This window comes from Plectropomus leopardus, chromosome 9, assembly GCF_008729295.1.
Source record: "Plectropomus leopardus isolate mb chromosome 9, YSFRI_Pleo_2.0, whole genome shotgun sequence".
In the NCBI taxonomy this organism is placed as follows: domain Eukaryota; kingdom Metazoa; phylum Chordata; class Actinopteri; order Perciformes; family Serranidae; genus Plectropomus; species Plectropomus leopardus.
Window position 1 is genome coordinate 28,537,749 of NC_056471.1, and position 25,744 is coordinate 28,563,492.

Genomic DNA, 25,744 nt, shown 5'->3' on the forward strand with positions numbered 1-25,744 from the left:
AGCTTGTTCAACATCCAATGTATAGAATGACTTTATTGCGAACATTGAGCATAGATTGTCACATCGTTTTTGTAAGCCACTGAAGTTTTGGCTCTCTCCTATAGCTCTCTGCCTCTCTCTCACATACACACAAAGCAGGGCTTTTGCAGAGCTCCAGACTGTGACTATTTAGTCACATTTTGCGACCATGAAGAGCTGTTAGTCTGTTTCCAGCCTACAGTGAATTAATGATCAAATTTAATGGTAACAGTCTAACTTAATGAGTGGTTGTGGCTATAATGTGAGCAGGTGAGGCATGTGTTTGTCTCTGACTATTTATGACTTTTTAGGAGCACCAGTGCGACTTGCAAATATTAATAATTACCTGAAAATGAGCCCAGGGTCCCCTTTAAGGTTGCCCAAATCTTGCTGTAACTCTGAATAAAGTCATAAGAATTTGATTTACACTTTGTTCCACACGGAGACTATGAAATTTTAGCTACTGTTACATTACCTATTGGTTTGTGGACTGGCATTTTAAAGTTTCTAGTTTCCTAGAGTTCAGCATGTTACCTGTCACCATCTTGTTTTATTTTTTTGGAGCCAGAATTTACCATTTCTTGACGAGACGGTGGAGCTTATTTATTGATGACTCCTTGCAGGCAGCCTGTTAGTCAAGTGCCCCTGCCCTTAAATATTCATAATTTTAAGCCTTTATAAAATATAAACAGGTGGGTTATAATCAAACTCACTCCCTGTAGAGTTGTCATGAATTTTGAAATTAGCTACAGAGACCGAAACCTTATTTTGTACCAGGCTGTAAATATGCTTATTTCTGCTGTAAAATCAGGAATTTTCACATGGGGATCAATGGGGATTGACTCACTTCTGGGGCCAGCCTCAAGTGGCCATTAAAAGGAACTGCAGTTTTTGGACACATTCACTTTGGCTTAATTTTTCAGCCTTGGAGGTTTCCGCTTGGTTCTTAAAAATAAAAGCAAATTAGAAAAATCGTTTGATTATTCATTATAGTATGTTAACATTTTTACACAAATATCTTGGCATGAGAACACGACTCGCTTTTCATAAGCATTTATCAATTCAACAAGGCGTTTCTATAGGTCTGTATGAATCTGACACTTAATTATTCTGTGGTCAACTTGAAGTTCACTTAATGGAAAATGAGTCAAATTTCCTTTTATTTGCAGAATAACCTTTTCTGCTGAAGACTGACGCTCATTAGCATGCATAGAAGAGGATCTGTCCTTCCCATCATCGTGGTGATTAGGATTTGATCCGGTTGCCTTGTCTGGTCTTACAGGGTGTTCTTGTCAAACTTATTAGGATTTAAGTGTGTGTGTGGCGTGTGTGTGTGTGTGTGTGTGTGTGTGTGTGTTGAGAAAGAGAGAGAAAGAGATAAAGAAATAAGAAATGATGAATGAAAATGACAGGACAGAGCCAGAACGCCTTAACAGTGTGATAAACAGAGCAGGAGTGCAGCGAGGAGACGGACATGTCCCTGTACTGTCTGTTGTTCAGCTGTTATGTCTCGCTGAACAAAATGTAAATGTACTGTAGGTGTAGGCGCGACTGTCTTTAGGCTGGCTGTGTCCTTTAAAAAGGGCATGATGACACATGCTAAAGGTGGATACGATCAGGGAACGGATCTTGAGTGCCTGTTTTTTTAAAGCAAAATATGTGTTTATGGCCAGTGTAACACAATAATAAGAATATTAATACTTCATTTAAATCACACAAAGCACATTTTATGCACTTGGAAAACTACAGGGACAACTGACAGCACTTTGTTCAGCATTATTTATAATATTTTCTCATTTTTTTTTACCATGAAGCATGATTAATCCTCTCTTTCATTTGGTATAATGTTGGCTAACATCAACTGTTTTCTCACCTGCTTAACCTTTTGTTCAAAAAGCGTCTCTGTAAAACCTACATCCCTCCAAACAACCCAATAAATCACCACGCAGGGCTGATGAATACATTTCCTTCAAGGTCTGTTTTTTTTTCCAGCCCTGGCTCTTAACTTTGTCCACTTAATTTAGAGGTTTTGATCCACTTGAAACGTTTCTTTACATTGTCAGCGGCGCTGCAAAGCGACGTCTGTTTTGCAGACAGTGCTATCGTGCTCTTGCAAGAACTCGTCCCCTGATGGTCTGCCTGCTTAAACAAAAGGTCTCATCTGGACCGGAGCCAATGCGTCTCAGCAGCTGTTGCCTTGTCAGTTGCATTTTCTTAAAAAGCACCTTTTTTTTTTTCATGCATCAAAAGGTGCAAGCTGTGAAACTGATATTAAACCGCCCATGTTCCCTGCTCATACAGAACATATGAAGAAAACAATAAAAAATCCAACTTTAGATTAGATTTCTTTTTACACCACACGTGAACATTTTGTGATGTAATACTCGAGGTTACGTTTCTAGGTGCCGTGGGTATGTAACAATTGTAAGTTAACTTTTTGCAAATTGGCCTTTTGGCTTGATGTCTTTTGAAACATGGGAAGAAGACAGTGAGCAACTTAAAAAGAATTTACCCAGAAATCAGCAAGAAATTAGTAAAAGTGAAAGAAAATTACCAGACAATACGCAAAAAGGAAAAACAAAACAAACAAAAAAACAGCAAAATAACAGCAAGTTAAGAAAAAACAGAAAATGAACTGAAAATAGTTCTATAAAAATAATTTTAAAAATATAATTATGATCATTATGATATACAGTTTTCTAGACATTTCCCCTAGCTCTCCACTTTTCTCCATTCCTTTCAATTTACAGAACTTTTCTTGCCAAGTTGCTCCTGTTTCTGAAAGAAACCAAACTAATTTCTTTTAAATACGTTTAAATACTTGGAAAGGCATCTGAATGCAGCAAAAGAAAAGTGATGTCAATCCAGGTTTCCACAAGTGAACATGTATAATATGTGGATATGTTAAAACTTTACATTTCTACAGTGCTGCAGCATTAACATGTGATTATGTTTAGGCACAAAAAACACTTGGTTATGGTCAGAAAAAGATCGTGTTTTGGCTTAAAAAAACTTCTTTTGGTGGCACAATCATAGCTGGAAATGCCCCCAATGTCTTGCCAAAAAAAAAAAAAAACCCAACTAGTTTTGATCGTTGGTCTTGAACAGTGGTCTGCAGCTGAACTGGTTTTCAGTTGTAACCATCTTGCTTCCCCACTGCCCAACTGTCTGTGATGATGTTTGTCCCCATTAAAGGGTCTCTGGGTGTTTCACCATGTGGAGGCCTGTTAGGTCAAAGTCTGTGGGCGGTTTCTTTGATCTGCCCCATCACATGGGTCTGTTAAAGATAGATTTGGTGGATTGTACTGTACAGGGAGTTCATGGATTAGAAACAGGACAGTTTTCAGTTGTTTAGGGTCACTATGCGGCAGTCTTTGTGTCTGGAAGGTTTGTGCAGGGGTGTTTTTATGTTCTTCTGTTGTCATGTTTTTTTATTTTGTTTGTACTCTTTCCTTTATATCACTAAGAGCAGCAGGGAAATAGACTGAAACTACACACACACAGTCTGTCCTTAACCTTTGAGGTTATTGTTAAAGCATTTCAGATCAGGCAAATGGAAAAGCAACAGCAGAATTAATGAAAATGAGACCAACACTACAATACTGTACATTAGAACAGTGTTTACAACTGCTGCAGGTCTGATATTGGCAAATCCTTTCTGTGCATCTGGCAGAATACTGAGTATAGACAGACGACTTCTCCACCTCTTGTCAATTGAATCATTTCATCCGCACAAAAGGTATCATCATCATCATTCTATTATTGATCATGCTGACAGTGGCAGCAGCCTGAGACCAAACACAGAAAGAGCCCTAGACAAAGTCCTTCTTACTTACAAGCAGGGACAGTGGTTTTGTCCTGCAGTAATGCGCCTGCCCGGTCCTTTAGAAGTTAAATCTATGATCTTTATTTTTTGTATGACTTCTAACAAAATGCTGTTTGTCTTTGGCTTGTAGGCACTTGCCAGCAAAATGTGTTTACATTGTGTCCTATTTCAGCTCAGTTGTCAGTCAAAGACACATACTGGCTCGCCCACTCAGACGCTTGGAGGTTAATGAGCATTTCTGAAGAACCTCTAAAGATTTTGTTTTTGTCTTTCCTAAATGGAAAAAAATAACAGTAAGGTTTTTTCTCACTTATATATATATACTTATATATATACTAGATATATACACTATATATATATATATAGAGTGGTTTTTAGCCATGTGTGCATTTTCCCCCCTCCATTTGTATTGTTCTGTATAAACATATAATAATGATAATAATAATGTACATTTTATTTATAAAGCGCTTTTCACACACTCAAAGACACTGTAAAAGTTGGTCTTGAACAGTGGTCTGATGCTGTCTACAGTTTAGCAGTGGTTTCGCCTATGTGTGACATCATCCACCAACCCCTTCATCTCCCAATCACAGACTGAACCCAAATACAGGTAATCTGAAGTATGTCACTTTAGAAACTTGTGATACGTATGAAACGTGAGATTGTAAAGGTTTGCAGAAAGGTACATTTTAACTTGGCTACTGGACAGAGGTCCCACTAAAGTTAAGTAAGAGATCCTCTTGTTGTTGTTTTCTGTGGGTGAAATGACCGTCTAATGCGACATTTAATAGTTCTTTATCATTATGAACCTCCTTTGGTTGCAGTAGTCGTCAGTAGAAATGGCAGCAGTGCTAATAGAGAAGCACTTTATATTCAGATTTTCTGTAAGCGTAAATGAATCAGTCACATAACAATATGATACAGTGCTTTGTGTAAAAAAGGCCCAAAAAGCTACATATTACAAAATATACTGAAAACCATAATGTCACCTTTGCATGCTCAGATATTGTCAAATTTCCAACAGTAAAATCCCTTTAAAAAGGGATCAACCACGAGGACAGACAAGCATGTAATTGGCGTTAGCACGAAACCATTAAATGGACGATGACATGGACAGTTAGAGGGAGATAAGAAAACAAATACGAGTGAAATATGACGAGGCAGAGACGGATAGGACTTTGCCCAGCGGCGAGCCCACAAAAGCTAGGTCAGCAGCACTCCACTGGCAGATGAGATCATTGTGTGTAACAGGTTTCTGAGAGAGAGGGCAAACAAACCGACAGGCACACACACACTCTCAGAGCAGATATATTCAGCAGCGGATACACTCAGGTATCAGACAGACAGAGAGTGTTATGTTGCAGCGGGCAAGAGGCAAAAACGGACTCTTCCCAACTGCCGTCTCTCATATTTTCACACAGTGACACTAAAGTTAGACGAGACACTTTTGATCCTGAAGTGGACAGGAGTAAGGTTGCTCATGTGCAGGTCGGCTCTGAGTTTTGGAACATGTGTGACCTGCAGTAAAATGTAGCGGTCAAATCCAGCACAAACATTTCAGAATGACTCAAGCTGTAAAAAAAGACAGCCCTCAAATCTCTTAGCAGCTCCACATCTCCCCTGCTGTGATAAAACAGCAGGAGAAACATGGGAAAAGGGGGCAGCTGAATAAATTATCTGACATTTTCTGATTTCACCATTTGCTGGCCGGAAAAAAAACAAGAGAAACAGCGTTAAATCCAATAAATACATCCAAATGCTGACCTTTAATTCTCTCTTAAGCTCTGCTTGTAGAATTTCAGATGATAGACACAGGGGATTTTCAGATTTGCATCTTTTATTTTTTACTTGAAACCTCCTTGAATTCATTGTTTTTTGTTTTTTACAAATGCAGTTTAAGATAATTGTCAGAAAAAGCAAGTCAGCTAAATCTCGGAAGACTCATTAAATAAAGGTAAATAACTTGCAGCTCTCTCTGATTTTATGCCTTTTAACTATAAACGCCCAGCAGACCACAGTTCATTGTTTAGTTTGTTAGGTTTGATTAGTTCATTAGGGATATGCTGTGAAGTAATTTTACATTATTTTAGCACTAATAGTAGTGTTTTTGGAAAGTTTGATTACATTGTGATAATGGAGATTTTTGCCTCAATGATTGTAGAGTGAGGAATTGAGACGTGCTCATCCCTTGTCTCAACCAAATGTCATGGCAATCTGGCCAATAGCTGTCAAAAAAAAATCAACAAAAACCAAATGTGTCAACCTCCAACGGGATTTAATCTCTACTCATTATATTTTGGCTCTTCAGTTAAGTTTAGGCAACAAAACGACTTGGTTAGGGATAGGAATGTTCGTAGTCACTTAAGTCGACTCATGTGACTAACAATTTCAGTTAAAATCTTTTAGGATATTCTCATATTTATATGAGAATATCAAATATGATTGACTCTTGCCGAGCTGGAGTACGATTACAACCCTTCTCCAATCCTCCACTGCTTTACCTTCGCATTAATTATGTTGCTCCATACCTCAGTACACTTTCATCATCATCTACATGGCATTTTTATTGCGCTTACAATGTAGCAAAGGCTGGAACAGCAAGGCAAAGCTTCGGAGCTACTGCTGTCAGGGCATGGCGCTGTCTGACTCTCGCCAGGGCTTCGCCTGCATGTTGAAAGCAGACACATCGCCAGATCTGGGTCTGTTTGCGACAGGCTGTGTTGTCGTCTTATATAGAGACATCAGAATAACATTTAGACTATTTCATAACTGGTTTAAAATTCCTTGTAGTCGTGTTATTTGCAGTCCACCTACACTTGCTATTCACACCTGACTTGTACCATACTGGAGTAACATGAACCGTACATAAGACCGACTTTTCAGGAGGACTCTGGCACTGATCAAGGTACTGTTATTGGGTTCACTTCACAGTGTTCACACAAATCAAACAAATGGAACAAGCATACTTGGATCAAGGCCCTGTATCCCTAATGTAAACGGTAAATGGTAAATAGACTGTGCTTGCATAGCACTTTTCTAGTCTTATTGACCACTCAAAGCGATTTCACACTACATTGTCACATTCACCCATTCACACAGACATTCACACGCTGGTGGCCAAGGCTACCGTACAGGGTGCCACCTGCTACTCAGTAATCAGTCACACACACTCACACTCTGATGATGCGGCTTTGGGAGCAATTCAGGGTTCAGTATTTTAATCGAACTGCTGACCTTCCGATTATAGAACGACCTGCTCTACCTCTGAGCCACAGCCGCCCCGATGTGTGCAAACCCCCTTAGTTTCACTCTGGACAAACACCTATCTCCTGGTTGAAAGTCCTGTTCTTGTTGGACCCATCAACCTTCACTCCCACCTGTCCTTAGCAGAGTTCTTCCATGTCCAGATGGTTTTACTGTGGAGTTGGTTAAAATCCTGGTGCATCTCATACAGACTTTAAAGAATGCACTGTGCATCCATATCTAATGCCAAGGGCTACTGGCCAAGTGGCATTTTTTGACACCCTGGGAGTGAGACAAGGTGACCACCTCATTGACTCACTAGAGGATAAATCAGATAAGAAACTCATTAATATTCATCCCATGGGAACTTTGAATGTCTGTACATTATTTTGTGGCAAGCAGTCTCTGAAAGTTGGGATATTCTGGAGGATAAGTGAAACCTTTGACCTTATGTTGTAGCCAAAAAAGTCAGAGGGTGACAGAAGTCGGTGGACTTAACCTACAGGGAAGCATGGCTGTCTGTACACAATGTCATAATAATCCATCAAACAGTTATTGATATATTTCAGTCCGGACCAAAATGGTGGGTCAACTGACTGAGAACGCTATCCCGATAACCAAGCAGATAAACCACAGAAGGGGTGGAGCTCTTGTACAAGCCCATCGGGCTTCATTCCCTCCTTGCACCATTTTTGTTAATGTGTGCTAAATAAATAAACCTAACCTAAAATGATACCATTTTTAAGTAGATTTTGCATTTTTTGATCTATGCTGCAGACCAATATAATGCCAATAGAAGGAATTAAAAGATATTTATTACAAAGATAAACACAAGAAAACAAGAGGACTCTGCCAATAGCCATCACATTGCCAACTTATTGCCGAGTCATTATACAGACTTCATTGCAGATACTTGGCTCAGTTTATCATCAACCCACATTAAGATGCTCTTACTCAATCAGGGAAAGTTTGACTGGATAGAGTTAGGAAAATGGCTATTGAGAGTAAAACCATCCATAATCCTCAGTTTCTACTACATTACAGTCCTAATCATATTTAATACCTCAATACACTGCCATACTGTACATGCTATTTACTGTTCAGCCATCCAAAAGATTACTGTTGAGCAAATATCAGCGTGTCATGGTCCACTGTTCTGTCAACATGATGAGTTCTGTTTTGCGCTGTGCCTCTGCAACAAAGCGGCCTTCTGTGCAACGGGGCTGTTTGTCAGAAATAGTCAGATTTGTATGAAAATCCCTCACAAAGAGGAAGAAATCAAATCCCATGAAAGGGCTGCAGCTGCAACTTCAATCTTACTTTTTAATGCTCACTTTATTGTCGGAAACCGAGGCCTCCGGAAGGTCACAACTCCGTTTGAAGTAGGAGTGTTGTGTAATCTCCATCTTCTTCTGTGGAACTTTTCACTGGCACTCAGTCAAAGTGTGTAAGCCTTGACAAAGACACAGTGTCAAAAGTGTTTTAAGCAGCACAAGGGAGCGCTGCGTATTAACCCTTTGAAACTGGGAGCAGTGTCACTTTTCTTGTGCTGCTCTCAGATGTTTTTCACAAGTATTTCAACTTCTGAACCCTGAGAAAATTGGTTTCATTTATTTAAAAAAGCACGGGGAAAAGGGAATTTAGAAACTGGACAAGAGAGATTCTACAAAATTGCAAGAAATTAGTAGATTTAGAAATTATTTTTAAAGAGCTAGGGAAATATGCTGAGCAAAAAAAAAAAAAAAAAAGAAAAAATTATAATATAATAACATATTTTAAAGTATGTTTCAGAATCATATTTTTTAAGCCCTTTTTGTGGGTCGTTAACTTGTTTGTTTGATTTTTAATTTCATTTTGATTTAGATTTGCTTTATTTTCAAGTAACCACTCATCACTGCTGTAGTTTCTAACCCTTTTCACCGATGCACTTCACTGCTGAATATATTAATTCAAGTATTAAAATGAATGGATGATGGATAGTTAAGTGGTTGTGTGAAGGTCAGGGACAGAGGACAGAGCTAAGGGCCAAGGTAGAGGGGATGAGTCAGGGGTCAAGTGGATATATTGAGGTGATGAGACCTGGGGTCATCTGGAATGACCCATCGAGGTGATCATATTCAGGGAGGGGGGTAGCGTCTTGTTGATGGGACATCTCATGGCTTCATCTCTTCCCTTGCGGTTCCTCTAATGACAAATAGAAGAGAGCAGAAAAGGAAAATGGGAGACAGACAAGAGAGAAAAGGGTTTGGTACATCAAAATATGCTGTGAATTGTGCAATGTTCCTGAAATATAATGATTCAGCCCACCTGTGATATAAAAAGTCATTTGAACAGGAACCATCAAAGCCAGGATCATGTCTATTGTCTCTCTGCTTTGCTCCACCTCTCTGAGTTGGTTCCTATTCATCTTCGGTGAACGCTGAGTGTCTGGTTGCTATGGCAGCTGCTTCCTCGGATGCTGGATGAAGCTGTGTTTTTATAGATGTAACTAATTTTGCTCGGGCAGGTTCCAGGATCATTAGAACATAGAGGAGCAGATCAAAAGTCTGCTTTGGTATTTCCGCTAAAGGTCAGTGGACGTACGATATGTTTTATTGCAGGAGGCAGATGAAATGTGAACAAAGTAGCTGTGTGTGATGTATGGGCCGACTCCGCAGAATCAATACGGCTGAGGAATTCTGCATCGTGCTTCGTGGGATGGATTGGTGTGCCTGTGCACAGCAACACAACACAGTAAATCTATCTTAATATTTAAGATTTTAGACTTAGTCTGTATTTTCAAGGCATAATTATCCTTAATGAGTGAAATATTAGCCTTTATAGTCAGCTATTACTAGTTGGAATTTTGTGCAAGATTAGATTTTTCTTAATCAGAAGTTTGAGTATCTCTTATTGGTTGGAATCCAGATGGGTGTTTAAAACAGGTCTTGCAAGGCTGAACAGGGAATTACAACACAGTTGTTTGGTTAGCGGATTACTCAGAGTGCTACACCAAATCACACACACCTTTAATTACTGCATTCAAGTTAATTTGAAAGTAAAGGGATTTTTCTGACTTCATTAGAAGATATAATTAGAACATTAGTAAAGCTGCTATTATTGACACAGTCATACCGCAATTTATACCGCAGCTATGTTAAAAGGGCCTTATTGAACTTCCATAAATTCAAGGGGCTTGCAACAGACAGATTATGGCCCCAATCAGACAGAGTGCATTTTAGCAATCTTGGATGGCTTGTTGTAATTGTTTTTTAATGAGACTTCAGTGTTCTGCTTGCTGCTTACGTGTTTCTTTTCTTTTTTTTTATGTGTGCTTGCCATTTTTGCAGGAAGACCCTGAACACTTACAGTTGAAGAAAACTTCAACTCAGAGCAGAAAAAATGCCTAACATCATTGACGTTATTGTCCATTGTTCGATCAGATAAAATAAGAGCTTTCTATGTTGCTGATGACACCAAGTAGTGACATACATGGTGTGAAGCTAACATTAACTGCATGCTGCAAGACATATCTGAACAAATTGTTGTCTTAACTACTTTATAACGTTTTACCAACTGTATTTAAGCATGATGATTGATAGCAGATTGTCAACCTGTCAATGAATCATCCTAAACAATGTATCCTTATACAACAGTTTGTATAATAATCTGCAAATTAGCACTCCATGAATGACGTTCTTATTTACCCTAAAATTTCAGTCTCAACAAAGTTTCCTGGGCTAGGTTTAAAAAAGTAAAGTTACTGTGGTTGGGTCTAGGTAAAGAAACATGGTGATAATTTATCTTAAAATGACTCAAAGTTCAGACTGTGCCAAATGCAGGTCTCTTTAGGGAAAGTTCTGTATTATATGACCCATCCAGCACTCCAAACTGCCTCCCTGTGGGATCGCTTCCTTCTTCCTCTGAAATAAACCTGGTCGCATCTCTTGGGTTATTTTTTTAAGATTTGATAAAGCTCTTCCAGAGCCACATAATTATTCACAGTAAATATACTATTTTCACTACTTGAATTGTGCTAATCATGACTCATAAACTGACTTTTATGTATAAAATCAGTGGAGCTGCTTCGATCTCATTAATGCCATTGATTCAAAATTCACAGGAGAAATGCTGACAAGTACAGCACATTGTTAGTTAGCAGTAAATGGTGCAGCTACTCTAGTCAGCAGTCCAGCTTAGTCAATATCTGGCATAGGCCTCTGAGCTGTTCAGGCTGCTTCCAAGGCTCCACACACAGTCGCTCCTCGCTCCATCCCCTCAGCTTCTAAAGACAACAAAAGGAAGCGCTGAAAGGATGATTGGGACATATTGGGGAGCGCTGTACAGCAGTTGCATATTGGGCCTTTAGTATTGAGAACATTCATCAGACTGAGTTCTTGTGAAACCTACATCCTCCATCCACAGCCGTCAGAAAGCCTCCAGGAAACAGGTCAGTGAACAAAGCGAGAGAGGGAGAAAGAGAGAAGGAGTGAAATAGGATGGGAGATGGGAGGAGGGGGAGTCAGAAGTTGATAAGAACTGAGCTGTACTGTTCTGCTCGAGACCAGCTGCCGGAAGCTCGGATGCAGACAAAAACACCTCCCAGCGCGCCTCGCTGGCCCACAGTGACACCTCCCAGAAGTCTTCCTATCGGCCACTTAAGAGCATGACTGAGAACTGTCACCCAGGCAACAGCCTGCGGTGCTGCAGTGCATGTATGCCTATCTGACCAAGGAAAATATTTCATAATGACTACATATTCAGAAGTTGTGTCGCATAGAAAATCTGAATTTATAAAACTTAGTTTTCCATGTTTCATTCATGGTAACTTTGAGAAATGTCTTTGTCAGGTGTCTTTTTGGCTCATTACAGCAGTTGCTTTCACAAAAATGACATTTAAAGCCTCAACACTAAATGAAATGACATGCCGAGGCGAATATTTTCTGCAGTGAAGAGAGAGGGAACATGGCTGAAATATGTTACCCTGGCAACAGTCTACAGAGGGAATGAAACCAGATCATGTTGTTACAGGCTGCAGACAAAGCTCTTAGAAGTTATGAAACACTGCCTACACTCCATAAATTTGATAGGCTATTGATATATGTTTTGCTTTCCTTGAGTGCTGCGTGTCTCAGACGGTATTTCATAATCCTTTAACCTAAAAGAATCCTTTGGGAATAGTGTGAATAGGAATTCAGCTCTGGGCTAAACAGTGTATTAATTGAGATGATAATAATTCAAAATTATTCTTTCGACAGAGCCTGAAGTCAGACACATCTCTGTCCATTTTCTTTTTTTGAGGTGTAACGATGAAGAAGCAAGCACTTAAGGAAGAACAAGTCTGATTTAACAAGAGGTACACAGCAATGAGTTTGGTTTCTGAAAGGCCTTAAAAGTGTTGAGATCACCCAGAGGAGCCAAAACATGTTTTTTTTGCAATGCTTGAAAGGTGTCTGCTGAGTAGGAAGAAGTAGAAACATGACATTTTTAATTTCAGAAGAAAAGCCTGGCAGTTATGGCATTTGCTTTTATAGTCCATGACAATTTTGAAGATGACAAAGATTTCTTGAGGAATGTTAATTGTTTAGCTTTAGGGATGTTAAAGGACAGAGTTTGTTACCTTTGGACAGTGCTGTTTTCTCCTTGTTAAGAAATTTATCTCAAGCCAACCTGACCAGTTTCTGGCTGCAGGTACACACTTAAGTGGGATTTTTACTTGCCGTAGCCTGACATGCACCTCTCTAGAAATATAACTACACATCACACTGACATAGACATTCTGTTTATTTTTGTCAGAAAACCATTTCCATGTGTGGAAACTAAGCTTATATACTTTTATTTCGATGATAAGAATTCATTGTTATCTAGGTTTTTGGCCTCTTAGTTGCATCTATTCAGTTAATTATGAGCCTGCACCCTGATTTGTTTCACCTGTGTCTAATTTAAAAATTTGTGTGCTGATGACAGTGTCTTTTATATGACTGATTTTCAAAGAGGCAAAGATGTCTCTAGAGTATTTTGGTCACAGACTGCAAGAAAGCTTAGGAAGAAATCAGGGGATGATGGTTGGTTGTTCAGCATGTGATTTTGATGCTTTGGGCTGTTGTTCAGTTCCTGCCTCATGTTAGAAAACACTGACAAACTACCTAGTTTGTCCAATTATTTTAGATATACAAGGTCACTTTCTAGCTGTGCAGCAACTATATCAGTGACAAATGTGCTCAGGTTCCTCTGACAGAAGGGGTGGTGGCTTTGAGCCGCCTCTCCAACTGGTGACGGCTCGGTTTTACATAAAAGCCCCAAAGCCCAGAGGCTTTTCTCTGTGGTGAGAACAGGAGTGTTGGAGAGGGTGAGATATCTAACAGTCAGTTCTGTTAGCTGTGACTGGACTGCTGATGATCATCGCGACAGTGACGTGGCCTGTGTGTGTGAGAGTGTTAAACTGATTCATCATTTTGGGGCTCAGTTGGTGTTTCATTAAATATCAGATAGTTTTGTCGTGAATGATTTAAAGAATGTCCTCTCTGATCATTAGAGCTGCAAAAAATGCTGTAATGCCTGAAAGTAAACATTTTCTCCTAATTTCATTTCATTTATTTATGAATGGTGTTTCAGATGGTTTTTTTTTTTAAACATAAAACGTATAAAAACAACACAAATGTCCGTGAGCCTTATGATGATGTGCCACTAATAACATTTTACAAATTCAAAATATTACTAAAATATTGGCTTTATAATCATTTTTATTTTGATCAGACATCTACTCATCTGTTAGTTGTGGGGTCTTATTTGGAACAATCAAAGTAAGTGAATTTGCACAAAAAAAAGCATAGAAAAAAAAGTTCGTTAAAAGACCAATCAAATTACTGGTACCTGTCTCTCTCTCCTAAAAAAACTTCACACTAATGCAAGGCTTATTAGATGTCAGCAGAATTTGTTTTATTTGCAGTTAATTTATGCAAGTTTAATCTTTGATCAGTGACAGAGCAGTAATGTAAACAGTGGTGGAGTGGTGGAGATGCCTTCAGTGCCATGGCGGTGAAAATGAGGTCAGCTAATTGGGACAGCTAAATATATTTCACAGGGTGCACCTTCTCCTTGGAAGGTGATGCACAGAGCCGGAGTTACTGCTGCGACAAATTTAACATGCTGCTGATAATGAGGTGATTAGGACCTTCTGATGACCACAGGGTGTCTGATGAGTGCTTATACATCTGTGGTATAAATAATGTACAGGAACAGCAGGAACAAGCTCTGAAGTTGGCACAAAGAGATGAGAAACTTTAGATAACTTAATTAATACTCAACTAAAATAATGTTTTCTGTTTAATGCTGCAGTACTTTCAATGCTGAGCATATACTGTACATCTGTTTCAATTTTCAGTAGTCATTAATTAGTTATTTTTTTCTTTTAGTGTTACTGTGGCGGATTATAGACAGCAAACACTACATTTTATTTTTCTGACTTGATTAACTTGATTTCTTCACTTTCAGTCAGACAAACAGATTCACAGTTTCCAGTTTGTGTGTCAGAGAGAGAGAGATAGATTAAAAAAAAATCTTTATGGTAAGCAAATACTCATCAGGTGAAAGAATGGGTGTAGATTGTCCCACTTCAGTTTATTGAGGTCCCCTTTTTGATGTATAGACGTAACTGTAGAATGCAAGTCACCTCTTGACAATGTCTTAAAAATGATAAAAAGCACATTTTCTGTAATATTATGGGGAAAAAAAACTTAAAAATTAAATTTTCTATTTCACTTTGGATTTTTAAAAACCTGAAACAGAGGTCCACACTTGGAAAGAGTATAGCAACAGTCCACTTATAGTAATGTGTGTGTGTGTGTGTGTGTGTGTGTGTGTGTGAAGAAAAAGAAAACAGCTCCACTTGTAGGTAGTGTGTAGATTTAAATATACATATGCAAGTATCAGCATATGCCATATTGTGTCAATAAAATTAATTAGTCACTTGAATGAATGAATGTCACATTTTCAACCTTAAGTCTTACAAACTTTTAGGAAATGTTTTACAGCATTTGCTGTGTTTAAAGTTGCTGGATCAGACATGTAAGTCTGAAGTTAGGAAGAAAACAGAAACCAAGCCTCTCTCTGAAGAGTTTTAAATTTTGATTAAGAAGTAATTTTCTTTGCAAATATTCCAATGCAGAAAGTGCAGATACATGGTCATCTATCATCCATTGAATGTGTTTGGAGAGACATTTTTGAAAGTACATTGTTAATTACATTAACATTATCCTTGTCAACAGACTCATTTCTTTAACATAACTGTTTCAAAGAGAAACTTTGAAGTGAAATCTAGAGCCCAACCAGCTCACACACCCAAAACCAAACACAGACAAATCAGGTACACAAGTTCTCAGTGTATTATGCTGTGCACTATTGTCTGTAAGTACAATGTCAGGATTACAAGTCCCCAAGTCGACAGTGTGTTTATCTTACTTTAACATTCCCAGATTAAGTGAGAACTGCACTTTAAAAGAAATCTTTTCAAACAGAAAGATAGGGAGAGAAAACTGGGTTCTTACCACAGCTTACACACCCAGCAGTGAGCAATAATACGATTTGTTTCAACATTTTGCTTGTGGTGACTAATTAGGGTGACCTCATCAACACTTGAAAAAAAGATTTACCCAGCCATTTCTTTTTTTCTGTGTTTGGGGGGTGATTTCTAAGGCAAATACCCCCTAGTTTTATTGAAAAGCGGTCAGATGTGACAGAGGCTTAATGACTTTTTCCACAATCCTCACTGTTTCTAAACGTCGCTGTTTATGGCTGGCTTTTCTTCTTTAATTAAACATTTCTAAATTTCTTATTCAAGAGGCACATGTAGATATCTTGCCCATTAAAAACCTCTTGCTTTTTTTTCTGTTGCAGTCACATTGCAGAGCCAGAAAAATCCTTCCTGAACAGTCCCTGCGTGGAGAAATGGGTAGTGCATGGCTTCTGGATGTGAATTATCATTTTTGGTAATAAAGTAACATGTTGTCAAACTGTTCGCTCTGGCATAAGCTGCAGCACAGTCATGGGGATATCCAGTCTCTAAGCATGAGCTCAGAGAGTTTTAATCCTGGGCAAACTCAGCAGGCGCACCAGCGAGAGAGTGCCAGCAAAGAAAGCCTTAGAAACATACAATGGACGGATGTGACACAGGGACAGAAGGAAACTGCACAGCTCTATTAGCTTCAGAGGGAGGCAATGAGGGGTGCTGGAATATATTAGTTCTGTTCTGTGATGCCATTATGAGATAGGATGTTTTTCTGTTCTTGTTTTTTTGCAAAACAAAATGTGACATCAACTTACAAAGACATGGAATCTATTTCATCAGCTACACTGAAAAGAATTAATAAGGGGTTGTAAAGCTGGAGAATAAAAGAGGATGAGGAGTCCATTGTGAAACAAAAGGACATGCATATATGATATTCCTTTGTAGAGAACTGGCACCCGGTTTGAACGTTATCACTCCATTAAATAAGCATTTGTAGTGGTTATCAGCATTATAGATATAGGTTAGAGGGCTCATGCAGTACCAATTAGCTTGTTAAGAATGTGTTTATCCATTATTAAAGGGCCAAGTTTGTTGTAATCTCTTGACATTGTTGGGCTGACTCTCTCTTTGGGAGGTGGAGGGGATGGTGGACGGCATAACATTAAGGCAAGACGGCTGCCAAGCTGCAGACCACTGTTTGAGACAAATAAACAACAAAACTGGTTGTTCAATAGGGACACCTTGTGTCACTTCCAACGCCATTTACCACTCCATTTCCAGCACAATTTTGCCCCCAAACATAGGTGGTTTCTAGCGAGTCGTTACTGCTTTTTGAGCAGTGTTTCTGTCCCCAAACAGTGCTGTTTTTTTTAGCGAGTTGTCATTTCATTTCCAGTGGCCTTTCTGCCTCCAAACTTAGATGCTCTTAAAGCAAACTTTTGCTGTGTTTCTATCAGCGCTTCTTCCCCCAAACATTGGTGTTTTTTATTGAGTTGTCGCTGCATTTCCAGCGGCATTACTGGCCCCCAAATGTTTTTTAAGCCAAATTCTGATCTTTTCTAACCATAACCATTTAACCAACTATTGCCTTTTTAATAGAGCAATAACATTTAACATATTGATCAATATATTATATTTTATGATTGCATGAAAATGTTTGTGTGTGAAATCATTATCTGAAAGGTAACTTTAACTGTGTTAGACAAATGAGGGAATGTTTATAGATTATTAAATTATTGTAGAGTGAATTGGAGGTCTGAGTTTGTATTTAATTATACATGTGTATAATTGCACAATACATGCACATATTTAGAAACACCCCAGAGATAACCACAGCAACTAACTAAAGACTAATCACTGTAACAGTCAATTAATTGCAGCCAACACCTGTCTTCCTTCTACATAATAAAGCATATATTAAAAGAAGTAGTTCTGGTTGGTTTAACTTGCAACATAATGAAAATTTCAATGAATGGAGGCTGAATGGGGGCTGACCCAATGTTTGCTTCCTCCTTTAGTTTTTTCACAGTACATTTGGAGACAAATCTGTTCTTAAAACCACACAAATTGAATTCCTTGCTCTCATTTGTTTCAGGCTGTGTTCAGTTCAGACAGCTGTCACCTGTGAACACAGTGCCATGACTTATTTAACATGTAACCTCACCTCTCCTCTCAGGAATGTGTCTTCTTCTTCACTGAATTGTACAGAATCATTTTCCAATTACATTGCGACACTTAACGGATGACACACTTTGGGTTCTATCAGCACCCTGTTAGACAAAAGTGGAATTAGATTAGAGAAGTCTGATCTCTCTGTGGCCACATCATTGGCCACTGTCATCTGCTAAAGAGATTAGGAACGGTGCCACAGACTGATGGAGGTGATCGGACTGGCGTTAACGGCTTGTCTCGGACAACTTTGATGAACATTTAATTGCTCGAGTTGACAGATCTGTAGAGATTTTGGCAGCACGTTGATACTGGCAGTGGATGAAAGCTGGCCTTGCCCCTGTTTATTTTGGCCCATTCTTGATGAATCTACATTTTTTTGGGACTCTGGGGGTAAAAGACAGGTCTTTGAAGTAGCCTTAAAAGAATACTGCACCGCTCAAAAACGACACAAACCTCCTTTGTGTCGTTGAATTCTTGAAGATACGGTTGCTTTTCTCATATACCTCCAGTGTACAAAGAATTTTAAGAATTTTTAAAGAAATTTCGTGATGAATTGAAATCATAGTCATCCGCATTTAACAGCAGTAAAACTATATCAAAAAATCCAGTTACAAACTCTCAAACAACTCATGAAATAGAATCCAAATCTCATTTATCTAATTGTATACGAAGTACTTCCCAAACAGATAGCCCTTTATGACGGTTATCTGAACTGTGCTCTGTTCCAAGCCAGACTCCTTTGACAAAAACTTTGGTAAACATAGGAGCTTCTGGTCTACCCCTGTCTACCACTGCCTCAATAGGTTAGTTTTTTATGGTATTTTGTGACATTGGTGGGTTAAAGGTTAATTTGAATTTTAAAAAAGTTGTCATTGTGGTGGAACCAGAACACTGAACCATAGTTCCTCACAAGGTGCACCTTGAATGACAGTGATGTAATCACCCATTGGTTTGTGTACCTTGGTTGAAAGCCACAAGTTTGACTTTTTGACAGTCACCATCTTGGATTTTTGGAGCCAAAAGTAACCATATTGAATGAGTGAGTGGAGCTTACTAAAACACTTGCTCTTAGCTTGGCTAGCATAGTGCATTTACAGTACAGTCTATTGTTAAATATGATGATGATGATGATGATGATGATGATGAAAAACTGAACACCCAACTCCTGAAAAGTTATTTCAGTACAACCAAACACTGAAAAGAACTTTTATAAAGTGAACGAAATGTTAACTTTCAGTGTTCATGATATGAAAATACACTGAAATAACAACAGCTGTGCATATACTCTGTGAATCTGGGGTATTTCATGGCTATATTACCTAATCAACTTTGCCACAGTGGTAGCAACTTGTCAATTTTTGGCACCAACTTGTCACTCAGAGTGGCCACACCCTTGATTGTGCATAACTTTAAGCCTCAATAACAATACATTGGTAAAATTCCACTCCTGTACAGTTATGAATGAAGAATTACTGTAGCTAGAGAGGGCATAACTGTTTTTTGTACTAGGCTGTAAACATGTTTATTTCTGCTGTAAAGTTGGACATTTTAACTTGGGGGTCTGTGGGGATTGACTCACTTGTAGAGCCAGCCTCAAGTGGCCATTTGAGGAACTGCAATTTTTTTGCACTTCCACTTTGGCTTAATTTTTCAGCCCCAGAGGTTACTGCTTGTAGTTAACGTTTCACATTTGACATATTTGCACACACAGGCTTTTGCATTACTTTTTATGACTTTGCATTTTCATTAAAGCCTTTGAAGTGCTCTGTCAGTCCCCTGCTGTACCATTGTCTGTGCAAGAAAAATATTGGACTTTTACTTCAAGAACCATGGGTGCCAGAAATAACTCTTGCGACTTCTCAACTCTTTTGGAGACAGGATGAATTGGTTTTAGTTTAATTTAAGTTCTTCATGGTCCAAGTGTGTCTGTCTTGCTCAGCTGGGACAAAGTTTGAGAACAGACGAAGACCGAATACTGCAGCCTGCTTGATTCATTCGCCAGAGACAAATTTTAATGAGCTGCTATTAATTTTGACCCATACATCACTAATGAAGCTGCTCGGTGCTTAACAGTGCAAGAAAGTAGCTGTTAAGAGTCCTCAATGTGTGTACATGTGCAACATTACAGCAAGGAATTCAGTAAACCCTACATCCCCTCTTGATATAAAGGTGGAATACCACCTTATGTGAATTTATGTAGATAACATTTCCTCATACCCATGTTGCAGCATGCAGCAAGCTAATATATGATATGGACTCTAGTTCCCTTCGTCAGCAAGCCATTCCAGTAATATTGTGGAAAAGGAAATTACTCATTGGATTAACTACACTGGAGAACACATATGTCCAAGTCAATAAGCCTGATTAACTTACATTTGATCAATACACATTTACAAGCAACATGCCAATCTGCTGACCCTCGTACAATGTTTGAGAAACGCCCTGCAACCTTAGGATTAATTCAACATTCAGTACTCGTGTTTATCTTCAGTGCACAGCGCCCTTTTCTGGTCTGTGCATAATGAATGTTGGAGGCCAGCAAAAGGTACTGTGCTGTATGTACCTGAGCACGGGTCATGAATTATTGAACAAAGGTGATTTTGCAGAGTCAACAAGATGAGGGCTTAATACAAATAATCTGAGGGAAGCACACAGTCTTCATAAATGCTGGTTGCTAAAGGTGATCATTTAGGTCTAAAGGCTTCCAAAGAAGATGTATTAAGTATGGTTTAGTCATCCATGATGTACTGATATGGCTAATATGTGATGGTGAGGCTGTGCACTGCAGAATATCTGCCCTGCCACATATTCTCACAGGAGAAGCCTGAAATGGCTGTGCGCTTGAGCAGAAATCAAAGAGACGACGGCATCTCATGGTACAGCACAGATGGATATCCTGTATGAAGAATTAATGTGCAGTTTTGGTGAATGCTTGACATACTCAACATTGCTTATCCCCACTGTATCAAAAAGTCATAGGGTGACTCATAAAAGTTTCACACGGTGACTGGCGCTCAGTGGATCTTGTACTGTTGAATACAAGCACTCCCATGGCAGAGCTTACAGAAAGCTATCCATTAATCAGCCGAAAGAGAAACAGAAAAAGACGACCCTTAGTTGTGTGTGTAGTTGTGTGTGGCCCAAATGTGCACTAAAGGATCGTCATAAAGGTCTTGGATATATTGTCCGATGAGTTATGGCAGAGAGCTGTGAAACCATCAAAAATAAATGTTGAGAGTAAGAGTTTGTATCAAAACAGGAAAACTGTGATTGTTCTTCTTTAGTGAGTGGACATCAAGATTTAGCATAAAACAACACACCTTAACAAACTTCTTTCCTCTGCTTCAGTCTGTTCGCAGTTCTCAAGAGGAGTGTACGCCATTTTCGGATTCTACGACAAGAAGTCTGTCAACACTATCACATCGTTCTGCGGGACGCTCCATGTCTCCTTCATTACGCCCAGCTTCCCTCTGGATGGCAATCAGCAGTTCATCATCCAGATGAGACCTGATATCAAGGGGCCCCTCCTCAGCCTTATCGAGTACTACAAGTGGGACAAGTTTGCCTACCTGTACGACAGTGATCGGGGTAAGTCATCAAAACTTTTATAGATTTGGTTCTACAAAGGTTGCCACCAATGTGATTTTGGAAATGACTTGTTTTTCATGTTTACATCACCTGGTCCATTGCCCTGTCCTTAAAACCCTCTGTGACTCATGGGACTGCTGTCAGTCTTGGCCAACAATACTGTCTTTATACGGCTGCAGCACGCTCATTTTTTAAGCTACTGTGAAGTTGGTGGTATTGTGTGAAACAAGACAACCTACAAGACGCATTGTAGTTGTTAGTTTCCATAGTAGCCATATTATTTTATGACACCATTTTTTACTGTTTCCACTGTTTAAATTGACCAATTGTGACCTTTAGGATAATCACAGCCTCATGAAACTTTACAATCGCAAACTAGAGACCTCAGGCATTTAGAGGATTTATGTCTTTCATAGGAACATTGAAGATAGGGATGTTTCTGAGCAAATTCCAGAAAAGTGCTTGCCATCCAATCAGCCAAAAAAGGCAATTCTTTCACAAATCTCCAGATGTCAAAAGTTTTTGATACCAAATCAAGGCATGGATTTTTCTATGGCTGTCTTCAGTGCCTTAGTGTCTTAATGTGATGTTGATGATGCCTAACCACAACACATGGTTGATCACATATTTATGACAAAGAAAATTGAGCTGAGCTGCATCTCAAATTCATTTTCAGGTTACCCAGGTGTGGCATATACTGTTGACCCCCCCCACACACACACAAAAAAAAAGACAAAAAATGATCTATACAGGTCTCAGAGGGTTAAACGGTGTGATCTATTTCTCCTTCAAAAATAGGAATCAGCTTGACCACACAATACATAGATTGTGCTCAAACTGCTTCTTCTTTCAGAACAAACTAGCTATGCAAAACACTGTAAGCATGTAGCACAGCACAGGTAAATCCAGGTAGAGGGCATTTTGGTTCCTGACAAAGACCTTGTCACATACAATCATCTATAGCACCTCCTGTGTTCGAGAGTCTGTTTTACGTAATATCAAGGGGAGGGGAGGCAGTCAGAGCCATCTCTGACATAAAGGTGATGAGCCCTGCAGTCGTGGATTTCCACACTTGTACTACATAGAGGTGCGATCTGTTGGCATTGTGTGTTTATGATGCTACAGTACTAGACTGAGGACTAGACAAGTTGCATGGGGCTTCACAGCTTAAACTGTGTGCCCCTCACAGTGGTAGATAGATGAGAAATCCACAGTACCTTTCTATATGCAGTAATGCAGACAGTTGGTGGTTAAATATTATGCATGAATCCTTTTTCATGAATCTTTCCTTGCAAAACTTCTCTTTGTTATGACATCTGATCTATTAAACTGGGTATGAGCTAAGCCTCCTGTGGACTTCTCAGACACCAAAGTAGCTCTTTTGTTCTGTCTTAGTAGCTCTTTTCTTAGTGTTTGTGCTGAAGAACTGTCATTGCTTTCCTTTTCTTTATAATGTAATTACAGCATATAAAGATACATTCCCTGATCTTGTTTTGCACTCAGTTGCAGCAACAGAAAATACCTTAAACAGCCCAAATTCCTACATCCAAAAATTACTATTATGGTAACAAATTATGGTGACTTCAAAAATCAGTTTTGGCATTATAATAATATTTTCTTTGAGGTGCCACAGTTTGTGGCATTTGGAGAGTCCTACAGTTATGCAGCATCTTTATGGGCAATTTCCCAAAACAATACCACTGTAACAGTTAGATAAAGGTTGATGACATATTAGATTGTTTTATATTGTTTCTTTTTAGGTTGGTTTTTAATGTAAATAATGTTTTGGGGTTGTCTTTATGTCACATTTTGGTGAATATGATATCTCAGAAACACCTTGAGGGAATTTCTTTTGGTGCAGTCATCAACCTAGATCTAGGATTAACGGATTTTAGGTCAAGATCACTGTTTTTGGCCATAACTCAAGAATTAATTTGCTAATACTGACAAAATTTCACAAAAAAAGTCTAAGAGGGTTGAATGAATGATGGTATTTAAAATCAGAAAGGTCAAAAGTTATCTTTACTTTGACATAATGCTCTGCACTTTTCTGGCCATTATTCAACACTGTAACTCGATACAGAATGGGAGGCATTTGGTCAGAAACTGAACTAGTGACACTGATGTATACATTTATTGCAGCATCGTCGATACTTGAAGCTTTGTCTTCTGTCATGGCTGCATATGAGTCCGGTCAGACATGCCTGTAAACTGCGAGTGGCTTGCAGGGGCACACAACCGCGAGGCAATTCTAGTTTCTGTGTAGTTATTTTTATTGAGCATTGAGTTTATGTTGTTTTTCAGCTCTGCACTGTTTCACATTCAGACAGAAAACTCACATTCGCACCTGGTAGCTACCAAATCTTGTACTGTTGGCCTCCGGGTCAATGGTGCTTTTTAGTGAGGAGACAGATACTCACACACAAACACACACAAACACACTCAAACACACATGCCCAGCTGGTTAGTAGATTTAAACTGGTGATTATTTGATCACAAACTCTACTTCAATGTCAAGCATCACCAACCTCTTGATCCATCAATCTATAAGTATCAAACTGCACATTTAAGTAAAGAAAAATCATTAATTTTGCAGTCTCTGAGCTCAGCCTGTGCACCTGAAACAGCGATCCTGAAAAAGATCATGGGCTGATTCTGTGCAAGATTAAAAATTATCCCCCCACAAACTGTAATATCCAGGCTTACTTCATATTCAAATCTATTCTGTCTCTTTTCTTTGATCCCTTTCATCAGCGACTTTTTTTTTTCCAATCCACGCTGATATAAGTCTGGAAATTTTAATTTAGCAGACGTTCCTCTGCACTGTATGAATCTTCACATGCTTTATCAGCCCCTAAAATTTTAGCTTTTTTTCCACTCGGATCTAGCGTCTGCATAACATAGAAAGCTGTGTGCAAAGGAAAGATGATAACGGCAAAAGAGGGTTAAAGAACACACGGCTGCTGCTTGTGCGTTATCTCGCTTTGCTGTGTCATTTCGCCGTGTCATCTGCTAATTGTGATTCTGTGACTTGTACCCTCGGAGAACAATGCAGCCTCCTGTAGCACTGAGGGACCGTCCAGCACTGAAAAGGAAATCTCTTCCACAGATAGAGCCCCATTCTGTTTTGCTATTCTGTTGCTGCAATGAAAGAAGAGAATTAAGACCTCAATAATATCCAGTTACAGTGAAATAACACTACCAAGACTTTTTCTCTCTGTCTAATAGGGATGTTGGGCTTTCAGGTTACACTTCTTAAGCTCTTTTTCAGCTTCTCATGATAGAAATTCTTATTTTCAGCGCAATGGGAGGAGGAGTTTTAGGATCATTTCCAAAAAGTACTTTGAGGGTGTTGAATGATACTTGATAAATAACCAAAGATGGCTTACGAGAACTTTTACCTAATGCACTGAGTGGCTTTAAGTAATAGGAAGTGGGATCTCTGCTCTCTATATGCTTGTGTTTAGGCTGAACACAGTGCAGTGCCAGTAGCTTAAGAGGGATTTAGTGCATTTTTGCTCTGTAGTACCTTTAACTTATCATTTCACATCACTTTAAAATCTCCCTCTTGCACCTTTTCCCCTCACACACACACACACACACACACTACATCTTCACTTGATCTATCTACAGTATCTCCTTTATGCTGTACTCTCTGTCACATCTCTTTCCACACACTTTTCTCCCAGAGACCATTGCTAATCTCTCCACTCCGCCTCGCTCTGACTGACAGCAGAACCAAATCTCCGAAATCAGAGTGCAGGTTCCAACCAGCTGTTTTAGATTGTCCTTATGCTAACGCTGGCTCTGACCTGCTGTCTCTACTGTACGTCCGCGGTGGCACTAAAGGGCCTGTTGTGCATATTTCATCATTGCATGGCTGTCTAATTAGGTCAGTGTGATCCTCTCATTCCCATGGCAACCGAAGTGTGGAAAGAGAGAGAGAGAGAGAGAGAGAGACGGTCAAAGAGGGAGCTGAGGGAGATGAGGCAATAGAGTTGCCACTGGTTATGATGAATTCTATTAGCACATTGAGACTAATGGATGAACCAACACCACTGTTGTCAGCTGTTGTCAGGAAGTCAGTTTAGAAAATGGATGTATGCATGTGGGCGGATAGATGCTCTGTGCGCTGTGTTTTGCATTTATTTGGCTCTCAGAACGCATACATGTTCTCAGTCAGACTTCAGAAAATCATCTTCTCACCAAATCTTTGATAGCTCTAATTGGATTAACCTTACTTTTTTTGCTGTGCTTAGACACTTTGACAATTATTTAAACCTTTGAAACCTTGGGCACTTTGGTTTGCTTTTTTTGTTTTGTTTCTTTTTTTAAAATATTTTTTAAATATACAATGAGAAACATTTTGCAGGAAATGAGTCAACTTAGAAAATTATTTATTTTTAAAAGCT

At 39.1% G+C, this 25,744-nt stretch overlaps 1 protein-coding gene across 4 annotated transcripts in view; it reads left to right on the forward strand.

The window, feature by feature from the left end:
* Positions 1 to 25,744, forward strand: part of gria2b (glutamate receptor, ionotropic, AMPA 2b) — a 62,669-nt gene that overhangs the window by 9,538 nt on the left and 27,387 nt on the right. For all 4 annotated transcript variants that reach the window (XM_042492836.1, XM_042492837.1, XM_042492839.1 and 1 more), the window contains exon 3: positions 21,093 to 21,332. In XM_042492836.1, coding sequence (XP_042348770.1) covers positions 21,093 to 21,332 — 240 coding nt within the window. The remainder of the gene's footprint in view (positions 1 to 21,092; positions 21,333 to 25,744) is intronic.